The sequence below is a fragment of the Chelonia mydas genome, chromosome 18 (assembly GCF_015237465.2).
Source record: "Chelonia mydas isolate rCheMyd1 chromosome 18, rCheMyd1.pri.v2, whole genome shotgun sequence".
Lineage (NCBI taxonomy): Eukaryota > Metazoa > Chordata > Testudines > Cheloniidae > Chelonia > Chelonia mydas.
The window spans coordinates 10669936-10690192 of record NC_051258.2 but is presented as its reverse complement, the minus strand read 5'-3'; the positions used below and the strand labels follow the sequence as shown (position 1 = coordinate 10690192).

Genomic DNA, 20257 nt, shown 5'->3' with positions numbered 1-20257 from the left:
TCTGTCTTTCTTCATAGGTTTTGTGTGGCTATAAAGAAAGAGAATTATCCAGATTACATGCCCTCAAACATATTTTCTGACAGTGCTAAACAGATTTTCAGACAGCCTGGGCATACCATTTATCTCCTGCCAACTGTGGGAATCTGTAACTTGCTACCTTGTGAACTCGAATTTTATGTTAAAGGGATGCCGATTAACGGGACACTAAAACCTGGCAAGGAGGCAGCGCTGCACACAGCGGATACATCTCAGAACATTGAGCTTGGTAAGGCATTATAGAGGTATTATTATTTGTGGCTACTACAAGAGCAGCTCAGAATGACTGCATGTTTTGTTATACAAACAACTATGGCACCAGAAAGAAAAATAAGCTTTTTAACACAATGTGATGTTTTCATTGGGTTGCAGCATTTCTTATGAAATTGTTCATCTCTCTCTCTCACTCACACACACCCACCCACCCCAATTAGAAAAAAAAATTAATAATCGGAACATCTGATAGAAATCTGAGTTGCTCCCCTTTTCCCTCACCTCTTCCCCTTTGTTCCCCATACGCAGCAAAAATAATGCCAGAAAGGAGCCAAACAAGAGTCTCTAGTGGCTTGAGTTGGTGTAGTTTAATTTTGTTCAGAGATTCAAAATGGTATCTTGTCATGGACAAGCCTAGGTATTATCAAGCACAGTGTAAAACGTCTGTGGGCTTTCTTGTAGTCTCCATGCAACATCCTGGAGTGTTAGGATATGTCTACACAGCAGTTAGACACCCACGGCTGGCCTGTGCCAGCCAACTTGGGCTCAGGGTGCAGGGCTGTTTCGTTGCTGTGTAGACTTACAGGATCGGGCTGGAGCCTGGGCTCTAGCTCCCTGTGATGTGGGAGGGTCCCAGAGCCTGGGCTCCAGCCCAAGTCTGGAAGGCTGCACAGCAATGAAACAGCCCTGCAGCACAAGCCCGAATCATAGAATATCAGGGTTGGAAGGGACCTCAGGAGGTCATCTAGTCCAACCCCCTGCTCAAAGCAGGACCAAGTCAGCTGGCATGGGCCAGCCACTGGTGTCTAGTTGCTGTGTAGACACATCCTTAAAGGCTCTGTCAAATGAGTGGGTTATGCCAGTTTGTGGGCACTTTGTCACCAGGGGGATTTGATAGGGTTTAAGTAGCTGGGATGATTAGTGTACCTCTCACTGGTAGGGGTTTGAAGACTTTCAGAGCATACAAAACTCAAAGGGGAGGCATTAGTAGAGAGTCATCTGGTCCCCACATTAGTCTTGCAAGGTGGAAGTAATTGTTTCGGGCCAACAAACTATGGAGGTCTTGGAGAAATACTGGTGGTAGGAGGAAACTGATGCTGATATTTTCAGAGGTGCAGTGGAGACTTCATTTGATGTATCTATACGTTTATCTCTGATCTTGAGATACTACAGTTGAAAGAAATTGTCTCTTTAATGACAGGTTTCAGAGTAACAGCCGTGTTAGTCTGTATTCGCAAAAAGAAAAGGAGTACTTGTGGCACCTTAGAGACTAACCAATTTATTTGAGCATAAGCTTTCGTGAGCTACAGCTCACTTCATCGGATGCATACTGTGGAAAGTGTAGAAGATCTTTTTATATACACACAAAGCATGGAAAAATACCTCCTCCCACCCCACTCTCCTGCTGGTAATAGCTTATCTAAAGTGATCACTCTCCTTACAATGTGTATGATGATCAAGGTGGGCCATTTCCAGCACAAATTCAGGTTTTCTCCCCCCCCCCCCCCCCCCCCCCCCCCCCCCCGCCCCCACACACACAAACCCACTCTCCTGTTGGTAATAGCTTATCTAAAGTGACCACTCTCCTTACAATGTGTATGATAATCAAGGTGGGCCATTTCCAGCACAAATCCAGGGTTTAACAAGAACATCTGGGGGGGTAGGAAAAAACAAGGGGAAATAGGTTACCTTGCATAATGACTTAGCCACTCCCAGTCTCTATTCAAGCCTAAGTTAATTGTATCCAATTTACAAATGAATTCAGCAGTCTCTCGCTGGAGTCTGGATTTGAAGTTTTTTTGTTGTAATATCGCAACTTTCATGTCTGTAATCGCGTGACCAGAGAGATTGAAGTGTTCTCCGACTGGTTTTTGAAGGTTATAATTCTTGACATCTGATTTGTGTCCATTTATTCTTTTACGTAGAGACTGTCCAGTTTGACCAATGTACATGGCAGAGGGGCATTGCTGGCACATGACGGCATATATCACATTGGTGGATGTGCAGGTGAACGAGCCTCTGATAGTGTGGCTGATGTTGTTAGGCCCTGTGATGGTGTCCCCTGAATAGATATGTGGGCACAGTTGGCAAAGGGCTTTGTTGCAAGGATAGGTTCCTGGGTTAGTGGTTCTGTTGTGTGGTATGTGGTTGCTGGTGAGCATTTGCTTCAGGTTGGGGGGCTGTCAGTAGGCAAGGACTGGCCTGTCTCCCAAGATTTGTGAGTGTGTTGGGTCATCCTTCAGGATAGGTTGTAGATCCTTAATAATGCGTTGGAGGGGTTTTCGTTGGGGGCTGAAGGTGACGGCTAGTGGTGTTCTGTTATTTTCTTTGTTAGGCCTGTCCTGTAGTAGGTGACTTCTGGGAACTCTTCTGGCTCTATCAATCTGTTTCTTCACTTCCGCAGGTGGGTATTGTAGTTGTAAGAATGCTTGATAGAGATCTTGTAGGTGTTTGTCTCTGTCTGAGGGGTTGGAGCAAATGCGGTTGTATCGCAGAGCTTGGCTGTAGACGATGGATCGTGTGGTGTGGTCAGGGTGAAAGCTGGAGGCATGTAGGTAGGAATAGCGGTCAGTAGGTTTCTGGTATAGGGTGGTGTTTATGTGACCATCGTTTATTAGCACTGTAGTGTCCAGGAAGTGGATCTCTTGTGTGGACTGGACCAGGCTGAGGTTGCTGGTGGGATGGAAATTGTTGAAATCATGGAATTCCTCAAGGGCTTCTTTTTCATGGGTCCAGATGATGATGTCATCAATATAGCGCAAGTAGAGTAGGGGCGTTAGGGGACGAGAGCTGAGGAAGCGTTGTTCTAAGTCAGCCATAAAAATGTTGGCATATTATGGGGCCATGCGGGTACCCATAGCAGTGCCGCTGATCTGAAGGTATACATTGTCCCCAAATGTAAAATAGTTATGGGTAAGGACAAAGTCACAAAGTTCAGCCACCAGGTTAGCCGTGACATTTTTGGGGATAGTGTTCTTGACGGCTTGTAGTCCATCTTTGTGTGGAATGTTGATGTAGAGGGCTTCTACATCCATAGTGGCCAGGATGGTGTTATCAGGAAGATCACCGGTGAATTGTAGTTTCCTCAGGAAGTCAGTGGTGTCTCGAAGGTAGCTGGGCGTGCTGGTAGCGTAGGGCCTGAGGAGGGAGTCTACATAGCCAGACAATCCTGCTGTCAGGGTGCCAATGCCTGAGATGATGGGGCGCCCAGGGTTTCCAGGTTTATGGATCTTGGGTAGTAGATAGAATATCCCAGGTCGGGGTTCCAGGGGTGTGTCTGTGCGGATTTGATCTTGTGCTTTTTCAGGGAGTTTCTTGAGCAAATGTTGTAGTTTCTTTTGGTAACTCTCAGTGGGATCATAGGGTAGTGGCTTGTAGAAAGTGGTGTTGGAGAGCTGCCGAGCAGCCTCTTGTTCATATTCCTACCTATTCATGATAACAACAGCACCTCCTTTGTCGGCAGGAGAGTGGGTTTGTGTGTGTGTGTGGGGGGTGAGAGAACCTGGATTTGTGCTGGAAATGGCCCAACTTGATTATCATACACATTGTAAGGAGAGTGATCACTTTAGATAAGCTATTACCAGCAGGAGAGTGGGGTGGGAGGAGGTATTTTTTCATGCTTTGTGTGTATATAAAAAGATCTTCTACACTTTCCACAGTATGCATCCGATGAAGTGAGCTGTAGCTCACGAAAGCTTATGCTCAAATAAATTGGTTAGTCTTTAAGGTGCCACAAGTACTCCTTTTCTCTTTAATGAGAGTCAGTAGCTTCTCCTTGTCCAGTGTTTGCAGCAAAATATGATTGTCCTTCTCTACACTCAAGTTTTAACCTGTCTTATTGAACTCTAAACTGAAAAGAAAAATGCATCTCTCTTATTAGATATCCTATACAGAATTCAGTCAGGAAGGGGCCTGGTCATGGCTAACTGTACAGTTAGATGTAATGTGAAGTGCAATATGTACATACATATCCCAACCATTCTGTTTCTGATATTTGCAGTATTGGCAACCCTAAGCATTCAAAAATGATGAGCCAGGCCCACAAAATCAGGAAATTGGCTTTAAAATCATGATTTTTTTTTAAAAGTAATTATTTTGGGGTTCTTTTTCTTTACTTTCTGGTTTCTATGCCTTTATAGTACACTCGGGTCACATTTGTAAGACTTTTTTCAATAGAACCATCAGGTCTAGAAGCTTATTTCTTCCCCTTCCTCCCTTAATTAAAGCTGAGTGTCTCACAAAATCACTTCATTCCAGGAGCTGGGTCTTAAAGAAAAATACCTAATGTTGCAAAACTCGCAGTAAAATCGCAAGACGGTAACACTGTATTCGTAATATGTTAAATTTCCAAGTTAGGATAGTTTCAGATTTTAGTGTACTGAGACGGCTTGGCTGTACAAAAACTTAGTTCACAGCAAGCTGGGGTATATGTCTGCCTCATGCTAGCCTGCTCCGCCTTAACTGTCTGTGTGGACCTCATGGCTGTGCATTAAAAGGTTCAGTAGTGTGCTTTGATCAAAGTGCGCTAGGCAATTCAGTGCACAGCTGCAGTATCCACACAGATCGTTAATGCACATCAGGCTGGTATGAGGTAGTTCTTCTCTGAGTAGTGTCCGTGTGAGTGTTAGAAATACTGATATTGAAGGAAGGTAGTGAGATATGAGAGAATTATTTTTTTCAACACTGGCTGAGCTGTGAGAATATTCTCAACAGGTGAAATTTGCCCTTGTGCAGAGGGCCTGCCCAAGGCATATATATCATTTTGAGATTTAGTTTGAGGACTGTGATGACAGTAGCTTCTTAGCTCATGTTCAAAAGTTAAACAGATAGTTTTAAAAGGAAGTAAAATCATAGAAAGCTGTACGAAATATTCCAGGAAGACTTGACTCTTTCTCAGAACAGTCAGGAGAACATGTTTTTTTTTTGTGTGTGTTTGTTTTTTAGGCGTGTCATTGGAAAACTTTCCACTATGCAAGGAGCTGTTGATTCCTCCTGGGACACAAAACTATATGGTCCGAATGCGATTGTACGATGTCAACAAGCGACAACTAAACCTAACCATAAGGATTGTATGTCGAGCTGAAGGGTCTCTCAAAATATTCATTTCTGCGCCATATTGGCTGATTAACAAAACTGGTATGTTTAACTTAGCCTTTCATAACCATTAATGACCGTCACTCACCTGGAAGTGAGGATGCCATTTAGTATTGATTTGCTGTGCAGCCATGCACAACTTTTGAAAATGGATTAAAGAAAATGAATTTGCAGAAAATAGGCTGTATCAAATAGCAAATATCCATTCTCATTGTGAAGGTCTCTCATAAACCATGAAATGACTGAGTTGCTGCAGTGAAGATTTTAAATCTTGGTAGTTTATGCATTTTTAAATGTAGTAAGGTGCCGAAGTTAGAGTCTTGGTTAGGCTCTGTGTACATCAAAATAAAATGTTAGAATTTGTTTTTCAAACGCTGAAGAACCTTCATCAAGTCACAGAAGTCTAAAGCAATAATTGTATTGTGATAGTGCCATCTTGGCCAATATACAAAGGTATAAAGCAGAGAACTCTAGAGCTGAAAGCATCAGACTCTGCAGCTTGATCTACAAAGCCAGGTTGTGTAGCTTGGAGTTGTAACAATTTCATATCCTGTGGGGATCAGACACAGAGTTAAATATGCTGACCAGTGGGTTACATACTACATAAAAATTTAAAATTGTTCTTAAACTTGTTCCCATTTTCACAACTAATAATATAGTCCCTGGTCCTGAATGAAGTATATTTTTGTTTTAAATTTGAGTGTAAATTAAAGTTTCATTTATGATTCTTTTTTTTTTTTTTTTTCAAAGGGTTACCACTGATCTTCAGACAGGACAATGCAAAGACAGATGCTGCAGGTCAGTTTGAAGAACATGAGCTTGCTAGAAGCCTGAGCCCACTTCTCTTCTGTTATGCTGACAAAGAACAGGCAAACTTGTAAGTAATGTTGATGGGAAGGAAAAATGCTTACAAAGAATGAAAATAATTAGTGAGAGAATCTGGTGCTGATATTTAAGTATGAATATCCTGTAGAAAAAAGCCTTCGTTGGCAGGATGACCTGGTAAGGTGTTTAGTTTGAGATACTGAAATGAACTTACTCACTATTTAGACATTTGATACTGAAAACTAACTATTTGGTTGGCTAGTTTTATTGTAAAAGCAGTCTGCTGTGTTTTTTTTTTAATTTTACATGTATGGAAATCATGCTTCTTTTCATAACTTGGTAAAGCAAGAAAATCTAGACTGCTCACTCTGATAATGTCCTTACTACAACTAAAATAATTTGACTAGCATAAAAAGACATAAAGTAATAGGCACATTGGATAAACATCAAACAATTACTCAAAACGGGTGTTTAAAAAAAGTCTACCTTTTTGAGTTTGAATTTAATTGACTGAACTTGTCAAAAACATGGACGGTTTTAAATGATATATATATATATATGTACACACATGCATATATATTTATAAAAATACAAATTTAAATATATTGAAAGTATTTAACAGCAAAAAAGGAAAATTGAGGCATCTTTGTAGTTTGTGGTGGCTTATTACTGCTTCAATGACTCATAGCTCAGTTCTTTGCTGATTTTCCCACCTATTTTGACTTATTATTCTGAACATATCCATCAGCCTCAAAAACTGTCCCGAACTACCCATTTCATATATGAGTTAGCTACTGCTTGCAGCAGAACTGCTATGTTTCTGATGCATAAGGGAATGGCAGGATTTTGGAGTCGTTTAACCCTGATGCATCATGAAGTTTATCTCATCGATCCCCGTGTATGGTTGCAAGGAATGCTATAGATACAGCAGTCTGTCAGGAGATTTCTTAATGGTTTGCCCTCTGGAAACATGATTCACTCTTTAATGACCATTCTTAATCATTGGTGAAAATGTATATTGAAAAAAATCAAGACTTTAAAAAAAAAAAATAAATAAATCCAGTTTGGTAAATGAAAAAGTCTCTCCAAGCCTATTTTAATTCCTAGGCCCTTCTGTTGAGATTGTCTGAAAGATAATGGACACTGCCAATTGTGATGGTGATTTTTGTGATGTGGTCTGAGAAATAATATTAAGTTGAACCTAATCTGAGGAAGAAAAATTGGCAACATTTTACTGAGCGCATCACAGCTGCTTCAAGTGCTTTGAGTTCAGCTAATGAATAGTGCTATATAAAACCTTGGTAGTTGTGGTGATGATGATTATTATTGAAAGGAAACATAGATTTGTTGATTATTAAGAGGTTTAACTGGTCTGCCATGAAAAAAAAATTGAAAACAGAAGGTAAAAATACTAAGTTGGTTGCTAATTTTAGGAAAATGTGATTTGAAATTTGTTTATAGTCACACAGATATTTTACTTCTAAAAAAACACTGTTCAAATCACTGAGCCTCTCCTTGCCTCAGTTTACCCACCTGAAAAATAGTGTTGTTAATGCCTACCTCCTGTGGCCATTGAGTTTTCATTAATGTTTGCAAGATGCTTAAAGAATTTTAGATAAAACATGCTAAAATATGTAATGTATTATTACTAGGCAAGAGATTTTGCTTTTAGTTTGTAATAGTTTTGATACTATATACAGTCTGAATACATCTAGGTTCAGCAGAAAAACTGCCAAAGTATTGTTCTGATACTTATCCCATTATTTAGATGAGTAAATCAGCATGTTTTTTCGTTACCCATAGTTGTACAATGCGAATTGGGAAAGGAATCCATCCCAAAGGTATGCCTGGCTGGTGTCAGGGATTCTCACTGGATGGAGGCAGCGGTGTCCGAGCCCTTAAAGTGATCCAGCAGGGAAACCGACCTGGCCTGATTTATAACATTGGTATGTAATCATGGATCAATTTGTTAAATATTACAGAAATGGTGCAACCACCATTTGCCTCTGTATAGCAGTAAGAAATAAAATTTTTTCCTCTACCTCTCCAAACAAAACCATACATACATACTCTCGGTCTCTCAAATACTGCAGTGACTATAAAGACTTTTGGGGAGAAAGCTTCCCTGCATTTAACTTCATTTATAACTTCATTATTCAGTGAAAAGGGACTTCCTAACGTGAATTGCTATGTCAAGTGTTTTCCACTGAATTATGCAGTGCTCTTATGATGGAGACAGATTTAGGCTACTAAACTCATTATACCCATGGCATAATGGGATATAAAAACAAGTCTCTAACTGGGAAAGGTTAATATAATAAGAAAGTGGTAAAATCTCAACACAGGGACCAGGGGCCTGGAATACCTGTGTTCTAATCCTAACTGTGACATGGATATCTGTTGTGGCCTTGAGCAATAGCTTAAACTTTACCTGAGTTTCCCTATCGGTAAAATGATAATAACTACTGTACTTACCCCTCAAGAGTGTTGTAAGAATAAAGAGGGTAAAGTGCTTTAAAATATTATGTGGTGTTACTTATAATTACCAAGGTCAGATTTTCAAAAAAACTCAGCACTCGAACCCAGCAGCTTCCATTTTTCTTCATAGTCTCTTTTCTGATTAATTCTCATCTAACCTATCTGAAAAACATCCACGTATGTCTGAAAACATAGAAGTATGTGATTTGTTAGTTAATGTGTAAAAATGAATGGTCAGGTAATCCACTCCAAGTTTTGAAGAGAATTTAAACTGCTTACATTTGCCAGAGGAATAAATGAATTTTATAGATATATTAATTCAAATACCAATTTAAAAAAAGTCTTAAAAAAAAAAACCTGAAGGAAATGCATCCATCTCTCCTTTCCTTCAGCAGTCTAAGGGTGCTTCCATAGGACTGGAGAGAAATTTAATTGAGCTCTTTCTCTAGGCCTAAGGCTCCTGCTCCATTATTTTAACATTAGTGGAAATTTTTGTTTTACTTGATTTTTCTGTAAAGATCATTTCTGACTAGCCTCTTTCTAAACATCATAATCCCAGCAACTTCATTGTATTCATTTCTGTTAATAGATGTTGCACGGGAACATTCCAAATCCTACCAAAGAAGGCTCAGCTTCTGACCTTTTGTTAAGAATGTAGAACTAGAGTAACGTCTTCTGGGTCTGATCCTCGGCCCCTGTGGCATACGAGATGGAAATCTCCATTAACACTTGAAGGTTTCTAGTATGAACAGACTGCAATACTACTGAAATGCAATCTGAGCGGCCGCATAAACCTTGCTGACACTGTGTGTGTAATAGAAAGTAATCCATCTTGATCTGACCCTAAAATTTGGGGTGTGTCAGTTTTTCCTTTTCATTAAAAGATGTTTGCCCCACCCTCTGAATAGAGAGGTTTTTCTCTCTGAGGCCATGTTTCAGGTTCAGAACTTCATTTGTTGCAGCTTGTGAAGCAAGACAGCACAGGTCATATATTAACAAGGCGGGGCTGTTCAGGAATATTATTTCAGTTAATGGAAAACATAACAGGCTGGTACATTTCCCAAAGCAGTTGTCTTTAAAAGATCATTGAGTGAAACTGTGGTGGTAGTTTTGCATTGCAAATAACATATCCTTGAAGTATAAATCTTATGTTATTTGGGCCTTTTCTCCTGATGCATTGTAGGAATCTTGTTGCAATGTTAAGTACTAAGGCATGAGACAAATTACCCATGCCTTGGTGTCAAAACAAGCTGTCACAAATTATAATTGATTGGGTAAATTTACCATTGTCACTTCTACACGTTTAGTCTAATACACAGGGGGGAAAAGTAAATAGCTAAAATTTTGGCTTCATTTGACTTTTGGGTCCTTAATACAAAAACAAGCTTCGCCAGTATGTCGGTGTTTTTTGCGTTTTCTTAAAATAACTTGGAACTTTTATATGAATGTTGCAGTTAACCTGATATATATGTGTGCTGTCAAATTGGGTGCGAGAATATAGATTAAATTAGTCCATATTTCAAATTTTTAGTACATTATTTGCTTGCATCAGGTTTGTTGATTCTAGCTTAAGGAACTGCACCACTGGCTACAATGTTTTCTGATTCAGTGTACGTGAAGGATTTTCAGAGAAGCATGTTAGCACATGCTGCTATTGATAGTGATAGAAGCTGAAATCTGAAGGAAAATAAAGGAAGCAAAAGCTCTTACAGTTTTCTGTGTAGCAGAAAAGAACTGAATCATGTAGTATTGAAAAGAAGTTCAATAGGAATACTTGAATTATTTGGAATAGCAACTATAGTAATTAAAATATGCTCTCCAAGCAATGACAGTGTGAGTTATCTGAGCTATTTTTTATTTTGTATTTCCTCAGTGCTCTTTGAGTTTCTGTGAACTCTGTTTGCAAACTGTCCTTTAAGGTTTCCTATGTTTACATATTTACACTTATGTAGTAGTTTTCAAAGCACCATTTTGACTGTCGCTAAAGGCACTGTTGCATACTTCCTGAATTTCTTTTGCATGTCTCTACTGTAGCTTCTATGCCATATACTGCCTGGGTGTTTTTCATGTTAGGTATTTATAGGTGCTTTTGTTTCCAGACCTCTCTCCTGTCTTCTTTTTTTTCCCCCTTTTCATTTTATGCCATGTCTGTTTCCAGGGTGTTTCTCCTTTCTCGTGTTGTTCATATAATTTTTCACTTTTTCATAAAGGCATTTTTACCTCCTGGAATAAGCAGGGGAGGAATATTGGATGGAAGGGAAGAACCACTAAAGCAGCTGTTTGAAAGAAAGACAGATAATTCACGAAAGGGAGGGAGGCCCAAAGGGTGTTAGAACTCAGTAATCAGCAATTTGGATATAATGCTTCATGTTTTTGGTGCCTAAGGGCCAAGCAACCCACTGAATTTTATGGGATGAAAATTTTATTTTAGCAATTCGTTGTTAGGCACTGCTTTGACTCACTGTCCTTCACCCATATCCTTTAATGCCTTGTTCAAACATGATTCTGGCTCTCCTAGTTTGAACTGCAGTGTAGTCTCATTTTACCCATCTCTAAGAGATTGCTGCACAGCAACCTAGGTAAGCCAGTAAAAGGGATGGGAGAGCATGACTACTCACTTCTCTGTCAGTGCCCCAAGGACACAGTTATTCCTCCTTCAGAACACTACCATTCATTGAAACCTCAGGCTGAATTTTCACAATGAAGTGCTTTTTCCCGCAACGTGTTTTGAGGAACTTCTGGGGTGTCTGTCTGCCTATCAGTGTTCATGTACCTGGTTTTCATGATTTGAGGAGCTCATGGTAACTTACTTCACACCCCTAAGACTCCAACTGAAGATGGTTTGGACCATCCTTTTGAAGAGGAAAATAAACATAACTTCTGAAAAGGACCCCAAGGCACATGCTGTTGTGCCATCTATAATGCTGACAAGACTAAACTACTACGTTCCACTTTATAGACCATAAAAAAGTATAGCAAGTGGCATTGTATAAACCAGATTTTGTTTACTATTTCTGTTTGAAATATGTGCAAGCTGTAGAACGTATGCATTGCGTCTGAGAAACATTATTTTAAAAGTTTACATTTCTTATACTAAATATTTTTTTCAGACAGTAGATATTTTTATTTTTAACAGACTTTCTTCTTCTTAGGTATTGATGTTAAGAAGGGCAGAGGTCGTTATATTGACACTTGCATGGTAACATTTGCACCCCGTTACCTATTAGACAATAAATCATCACACAAGCTTGCCTTTGCTCAACGGGAGTTTGCCAGAGGTCAGGTAAGACTACCTTTCTACTAGCAAATATTTTGTATTTTTTAATAGCATAAACATATTTCATAGAAGATTATCTTTAAAGAAGGTGAAGTGTAATTATCATAAGGTAAAATCCCAATAGTGTTGACTCTGCCGTTCTGAATTAGATATATCTGAGTTTCTTGTAAGGCTGTTGGATCAGACCTTGAAAAATGAGCTCCTGTATAATTTGTACGCACATTAAAGATCCTGTGACCCTTTTCAAAGAAATAGAGGTTTGTACGTGTGCCCTTTCCTAAAATATCCCCTCCCCCTATCATTGTGCAACACGTTCTGTGACGACAGGTTCTGGTCCCCTCCATCCAGGAAGTGATGCCATTGCGATGTTTATATATAATGGTAAATTATTTGGAGATGCTTCAGGATGAAAGTTGGTGTGAAAAATATAAACTACTATTAATACTTGGTTATGAGAATATATTTTCCTGTGTATCCAGTTGCCACCATTCATTTCATGAAAAAATTGCTTCATTCAAATTTCACGGTCTGTATAGATTGTTTTTAAGGTGGTGGTGATGTTACCGCCTGTCTTTCTGTTATTAGGGTACATCAAATCCTGATGGCTATATCTCCACTCTTCCTGGTTCCAGCGTTGTGTTCCACTGGCCACGTAACGATTATGATCAATTATTATGCGTACGGCTAATGGAGGTTCCAAACTGCGTTTGGTCTGGGGGTTTTGAAGTCAACAAAAATAGCTCCTTCCATATCAATATGAGGTAGTTACTGTAGATGGATGATATATATTTAAAGTTGTCTTCTGTGTCTGCTAAAGAGGCAAATGTCTGAACTTGTGACTACAGTAACATGTCAGATGTCTGCTTCTCTTGTGTTTGACCTGTTTTTCTTTGGTTTAACGTGAAAAGCAGATACTTTCTGACTGGTGGACTGTTAAGTATCTTAATTAAAAGAGCTGTGAATGCTTGTGTACATTTGCTGTGAAACAGTCTACGTGTGTGTGTGAGAGAGAGAGAAATGTACTACAGTGTTAAAGTCCAAGGATTTTATCAGCATGGAGACGATTTAGCTTACACATACCATGGTGATGGGCACAATTTAACAATCGAAACAGAATTGCATAAAAGAAATAATGAATTATTGCACTTACCTTGGGGAAGTCCTGCCCAAGCCAATTGTATAGCTGGAGGATTAGATTACATTATTTTTCTACTGTACCTTTTTAATATATGCCTAAGCTGTTCCAGAAATTGTTTGACTAATTGATGCAGCATTGGTTACACAATGCTGACCTAGGTACTAGTTTATAGATCCAGTTTATGAATGCTTTAAATGTATTGTGCTGTTTTGTTGTTGTTCTGCAGAGACACTCTCGGAAAATGTTACTTTTTACGAGTTGAAATTACCCTTCGAGGAGCCACGTACCGCATTTCATTTGGTGACACTGATCAGTTACCTCCTCCTTTTCGCATAGACAATTTTTCCAAGGTAAAGAGCTATAGATCCATTGAAAAGTAAAAACCATTTTAATTGTGTGTACTTGATGTATTCTCAACTATTCTGTAAAAGAGCTGCACCGGTTTGCCTAATGAAGTGATTGGAAAGTTCACATCTCACATCAGAAGCATTTGTATATGTCAGCATTAAAATCTTTTTAGTTTTCAGAACAAGTTCGTGTTACTGAGCTTCTTACTAAAAAGCATCATCTTACTGAATTATTTATTTATTGTCATCTATACATGAAAAACATGCACGTGTTTTTTCATGTATAGATCTCAAAGCTCTTTTACAAAGGAGGATCGGTATCATTACTGTCACAAATGAGGAAACGGAGGTGTAGATGATTTATGACTTGTTCTGTGTCATACAGCACATTAATAGCATAGCTGGGAATAGAGTCCAGGCCTCCTGATTCTCAGTCCTATACCCTATCCACTGGAGATGCCTAAAGTGAGGCATTATTTAAGTTCCATGCCAGCAATTGCAATTTTTATCCTACAGAGAATTATGTCTTTTGTGTTTAGAATAGGAGACTGAGATTCAGGGCTACCCAGTTCTGTTTCAGGCTTTGATGCTGAATTGTTGTGACCCTGGCAAGTCATCTAACTTAGCTATACCTCAGCTTGCTTATATATAAAATAATATCTCCCAGAGGATTGAAGGCATTGGGAGCTTTGGCTGGAAGATACTCTATAAGTGCAAAGTATTTTAACATTCATCATCAGACAAACTTTAATGGTGAGACTTGTATGAAGGAATAAAATTTCTTAAACTATAAGAAGGAAGCAAAAATTGAAATGGCATGGAATAATTTTTAGTCAAATCAGGGAAATAACATATGACCTATAAAATGTAACTAACGTGCTGAAAAACTAGAAAACCACAACCCTGAACTACATTGGCAATAGCAGCTGACTCCTGACTCACTTACACCTACCATTTTCTAAAGTCTTCTTTCATTATTATAGGTCCCAGTTGTTTTTACTCAGCATGGTGTTGCAGAGCCCAGACTCTGCACTGAAGTGAAGCCAATGACTTCTTTGGACTATGCATGGGATGAACCTACCCTGCCACCTTTTATCATGCTGACAGTTAAAGGGGCAGGCTCCTCAGAAATTACCTGCAGCATGAATGACTTTCAAGACGGCAAACAGCTTTATTATGAAAATTTCATTTATATTGCTGCTACATATACTTTCTCAGGGTAACTCCTTTTCATATTATATTGAAAATAGCCTTTGAAAGCAAGTGGTGAATATTCAGCCATCAATTGAAGCTGTTCTTTTTTTAAAACTGTTGCTGTTATACAGTGCTTGTCTGTGTCAGGATTTCACATACCGATAAACTTATGCTGGCTACAGGGTCAACAAGAGGAGACTCTTAGTTAGAAAAGAAGACTGGGAGTCAGGATTCCAGGGTTTTATTTCTTGCTCTGCCACTGACTTTTTCTGAGAACCTGGGCAAATAACTTTGCCTCACAATGTCTCAGTTTGCTTATCTGTAAATTTGGTAATATGATGCTTATCTCACATGGTCTTGAGATACTTAATTTTTTTATGTATTGCCAAACTAATTAATACTTACGGCACATAAACTGAAAGAGTAGCTCGTGTACTGCATGAGGGATGCTTCTTACATAATTAAATTTTTCTGTCAGAATGAATCTCTACTTTTAATTAGTTCTGGTCTTTCAGTTCTTTTAACCTCAGGCTGTCGTTAATAGTAGAGCATTGAGTCTTTTCTGGTATTGCAAAGACAGAGTTATAGTACTGTCAGCCAGAGAAGCAGTGGAAGAAAGATAGATCTGGTTCCATACCAGATTAGATCATGGTGGAAAACATGGGTGGGAAGTAGGTTAGTAATGGGACCCACTGGAAGATGGGGGTGGAGGACTGATTTCTGAGAAAGGTGAGATGAGGACCTGGTGTCTTCAGCTAGGATATCTGCTCTTTGTGATGTCTCCAGTTGAACTGAGTATCACTGAATATCTCAAATAGAGGGGAGTTGATCTTTGAGCGAGGCCTTCTTATAACATCTTTGTTACTGTAGATTATGGTGGAAGATGTTGCTACACGTATATGTTGCTTATTGTCATGACTGAGCCAAGATTAGTTAAAATGTAAACTAAATATTAAATGGACTTTAAGATGTTCACATGTGCATGTACAGAGCACATTGTCTACCAGTTCTTCTGGATATGATTTCTTTTGATCAGTATCTCCTCTGTATAATTGTTGAAAGATGAGGAGCTAAGCATTATTCATTTCACGTAGTGGCCCCTTAGGGATTTAACTTACTGCATCCACAGTTACCACAATATCTGCTATCCAAGGGAATGAACGATCAGGACATTTATCGAAAACTTGATCTTACCCATGGTGGTTCAGAGCACTGCCACAGGGCAACTATTGCTTGTAACTTACTAGTTGCGTTTCAGTCCAGATACACTTGTGTAACTGAGCTATAGAACACTGAAGATAGCTTTTGATGAAAATGCTGATTCTGCCTTACCAATATTGATGTAAGCAATGAAAGCATTAATCTGCTTGTCAAATTGAACTCCGAGTTGGACTTTTAGCTCCTATTACTAATTCTAGACACACAACACTTTTAATAATATAAATACCATGCTGATGGTTTACCCTAGTGATTCCAAAAATGAGGGGAAATAGTGTAATGGGTAACCTGACTTAAATTTGCATAACGTCTAGCGAAGGACAAGCATAAGTTGTCCTGTTAATAGTTAGGTATGGTTCTGACTCAGTATTCAGAAGAGACAGAAACTTTGTATAGGAATGTATCTGAATGCATGTTGGATTTTCTCGCAATTCTAGTTTGCAAGAGGGAACTGGAAGGCCAGTTGCTTCAAATAAAGATGTTGCTTATGCAGAGCTTGTCCTGGATGTTTCTCCAAAGACACAGAGAGTCATACTAAAGAAGAAGGTATGAGACTGCAGTGAGGGTTCAGAAACAGTATTTTGCTAAGAATGTTGTTGCTGTATGATCCTAGTCACACAGACACTTTAGAACGCTGCTCTAAATATTACCTAATTATAGTTTGTTTTAGTTGTGTATTTAGTATTACAAGACATTTTCTTTTCTGTTAAAAAAGAATGCCATGTCCATAATATAATAGACTGACTATAAAAGAGTGAGCTGGGGTAAGTGCTGAAGGGAGTTGGGAGAAGGAAACAGAGGAAATGTTGTGTTTTAGGTTTGGATTTGTAACGGTTAATAGCCTCTGTAAGATGGAGAACAGAGAGAATCTGTTATAGGTGAAATAAGTCATTAAAGATCCTTTCATTATGATAGTAATGATACTTAGTACTTATATAGCACTTTTTAATTATTTAATAGTGAAGGAGGAGGAAATCAGAGTAGCTCAGACCCAGCAGAATAAAAGATAGCACGGGGAGGAGTAGTAGTGTGTGGTGGGTCCAGAGAGTGAGAGGAGCCAAAGCTGTTGAAAGATTTGAAAATAGTTGGTTGATACGAAGTTTGTATTCACTGGGAGAAGGGAATTGATAAAGGTCAATAAAGACTAAGTGAGGTGGTCACGCTTATAAACTGGAGGAATGATAGTCTGGAGAGGAGATTGTTGGATGCCAACAATACAGTAGTGGCAATGATCCAATGAGGGGTTTAAGGAAAATGATTGCAGACTGCTAGATCAAAGGAAGAATGAAGTGGATAGTAACAGATGTGGATATGGGTCTTGCAGATATTTTTGCTCTGAGAAAAGCACAGAAGAGCAGAGGTTTCTGGGAAGCCAGGTATGGAAATTAAGAGAGTGGATAGGAGAGAAAAAAAGGTGAGCGTATTTGAGGAAAAGAAACTAGAGATCTTCTGTTGAAGAAAGTTCAAGTAGCTTCATGTACTGATGCAGGAGAGAGATGAAGGTCAGAGATAGAGAAAGAGAAGGGAGTAATCAGGATAAAAGTAGTAAGAAACATTACATTTAGAGATGAGATGCCTCTAGGGTTATAGTGAAGAGTAAAGGACCAAGAGAGAAGTTAGAGGTGGTGATGAAGTTGCAGACAAGAAGTCCTTTTGTTGTAAAAGAAGATGGCAATGTAAATAAGCCAATCATTTCTTTACAAATTTTTTAAGAAATGTATGTAAATAAAAGCACATGTTTTGAAAATAGAAGCATTATTGAACCGTATTGTTTGTTTGTGTAGCCTAATAGCCTCAGAGTTACCAATATGTGTGGGATTTATGCACGTTTGATATCAAAGTATTCTCACTGGCCATTGATAATTGCAGTAGACTTTAATAGGTACTATTAGCACCGAATTTTATATCAGGTCCGTGAACATGAATATGTAAAAGTCATTCCAAATACCATCACTTACTGAATTCAGTAATTAAATATAAATATATATTGTTTGCTCTGTATTATTTATGATCAACTTAATCTTTTATGCATATGCTACAGGAGCCAGGGAAGCGATCCCAACTTTGGAGAATGACTGGCACCGGCATGCTTTGCCATGAAGGTTCCTCAGTTCCTCATAACCCCAATAAGCCTTCTTCGCCTCGATCTGTTGAGTCCTCCATGATTTTAGATATTGCCGGCCTGGCTGCAGTCACAGATAACAGGTCTCTGGATAGGAATTCTATTTAATTGTTACAGATTAAAAATAAAAAGAGTACAACTATAAAAAGTTACAAAAGTTAAATAGTCTAAGATGTTTAAAATACCCACATTAGATTATTGGATGGCTTGAGGGATCAGTAATTGTATTCATAGCCTGTCATTGCTATATCACCAGTTTGAATCCAGCCAGAGCTGGTAAAACCCAAAAGTTATTATCTTGTAAGTGTTTTGTCACAGAACAATTCCTTGAGAATGAGTGTCTACATCACCAAAACTACCACCACCACAGGAGGCACTGACTGGCTGCCCTGGAACAGCAGGAAGGCTAAACATTAAAAGGGCGCATGGATTGAGTTATCCCCCCACTCCCAAAATTGCTCTTTTCAGGTCATGGTGGAGATACATCTAACACTGCTTGGGCTATCTGTCCCTTTGGATAAATAGAGTACTTCAATCTTAAAGACTGTCAACCTTACAGAAGCACTAAATACTATTTGTCTTCATATGTGTATTGTATCTCTTTTGTTGGTTGCCTTTGCCCTTAAATAAATGGACAGTTAATGCAATGCAGCCAGGAACAAATTGAAATAATACTTTTAAGAGCTACGGGTGAGGAAGCCAGAATAGAACAAAATAGGGATGCATGACTAATTAAAAACTTCCCAACAATGGAATCTAAACGTGGAAATTTTGGGGGTCTCACTCTCCCCCCCCACCCCCCAGGTATGAGCCCCTGATGCTGAGAAAGCCAGATCGACGGCGCAGTACTACTCAGACGTGGAGTTTCCGAGATGGCAAGTTAACCTGTGGTATGCATGGCCTTGTTGTACAGGTCAGTATTAATTCTGCATCTAACTTGTTTTGGTTGCTGGCTGAGGTGATTGGTGTCCAAATCAGATGGGCTAGTGGTATTACAAACTTTGTTTAAAAGACCAAACCTTGAAAGAGGTGGGGGAAAAACCCAAAGATTCCACTAGGAATTCACATGATGTAAATTTAATTGTCTTCACATATTTTTATTGGTAAAAATTAATTAAACATGAGGCAACCTATCTTTGTGGATTTGCAAACAAAGGGATTGGAAAACTGAAACCAGAGTTTTTAGTCTTGGGTACCACAGTTAGGCACTTAAATCCACTGAAAGTTCATATAAGCCAGAATTGTACATCACTGCTAAAAATCAGACCAACATTTTAGATGCTAAATAGAGTTTTAGGTGTCTAACTTAAGGCACCCAAATCTGAAAATTTTGGCCTAAGGGCCTGATTTTCAGAGATGCAGAGCACCTACAGCTCTCTGTTGTCGGAGTTGTGTGTGCTCATACTTCTGACAATCAGGAAATATGAGTTTCATACCTCAACCTTGTTTCCAGTCATGCATGCTTTATTAAGTTCTGTATGACACTTGTACATGTACTTTTCAAACAGCTAACACATACATTTGTGTCTGATAAATTTTGATACCTGCATGCAGGGTATGTGCTCAGAAATGTGAGACATTGTTTTGAAACTCTGGCCCTGAAAGTTAAAGACTGTTGATATTTATGATCTCTTGTAACTGTTACTATGTGTTTGTGTTTTACTCATATTTATCTGTATCTTGTTTACAAAGTTTATTAGAAGATATATTCTGTGTACATATACTACCTCTTGCAGTAGAAAACAGGATTTGAATTTTGTGATAAATATGATTGTGATGAGTTGATATTTTATAATAGGATGTTCAAAGACACTGTGTTGTGCAAGCTATACCAATAAAAATCAACCCTGACTTAGTGTAAAGAGGGACTATGGTATTTGCTATGTGAGCCCTTTGATCAAAGACTGACTGTTACATTATGCATCTGGAATGGATTTGTAAGTTACAGGATAATAGCATCACTATTCAGAATTCCGTGGTTAAAGGGACACTGTCAAGATTTGTGAGCCCTATATTTGACCTGCCTTTTTTTCTTGTTTCTAAATTCCATGTAATTTTTATGTGCTGTTTTTTCCCAAAACAATTGCTTCAGTTATGTTTGTTCATTCAAAACAAAACACCAGCAGTTCTGCCATGCTGATGACTAATCCTATAATAACAAAACAGCATGTACATGCAATGGAGGAGGAAATATTCCATCAAGATCCAGTTTCAAGCCTGAGACAAATCTCTTTTGTTACAAGCAGAGAGGATAAAAATTAAGGAAAATATTTTTAATGTGTTTTAAGACGATCTGCAGTTCTGTTCTGGTGAAG

General features: G+C 38.7%; 1 protein-coding gene across 13 annotated transcripts in view; it reads left to right on the top strand.

Annotated features, from left to right (window-relative positions):
- The window catches only part of VPS13D (vacuolar protein sorting 13 homolog D), a 199207-nt gene that overhangs the window by 81406 nt on the left and 97544 nt on the right, over positions 1-20257 (top strand). For all 13 annotated transcript variants that reach the window (XR_006286399.1, XR_006286398.1, XR_006286400.1 and 10 more), the window contains 11 exons: positions 18-265; positions 5194-5385; positions 6094-6220; positions 7972-8114; positions 11799-11929; positions 12509-12684; positions 13288-13411; positions 14392-14627; positions 16258-16366; positions 17862-18025; positions 18747-18855. Coding sequence is in view for 10 of the 13 variants with exons in the window: in XM_043531476.1 (XP_043387411.1) it covers positions 18-265; positions 5194-5385; positions 6094-6220; positions 7972-8114; positions 11799-11929; positions 12509-12684; positions 13288-13411; positions 14392-14627; positions 16258-16366; positions 17862-18025; positions 18747-18855 (1759 nt within the window). In the remaining 3 variants the exon portion in view is untranslated. The remainder of the gene's footprint in view (positions 1-17; positions 266-5193; positions 5386-6093; positions 6221-7971; positions 8115-11798; positions 11930-12508; positions 12685-13287; positions 13412-14391; positions 14628-16257; positions 16367-17861; positions 18026-18746; positions 18856-20257) is intronic.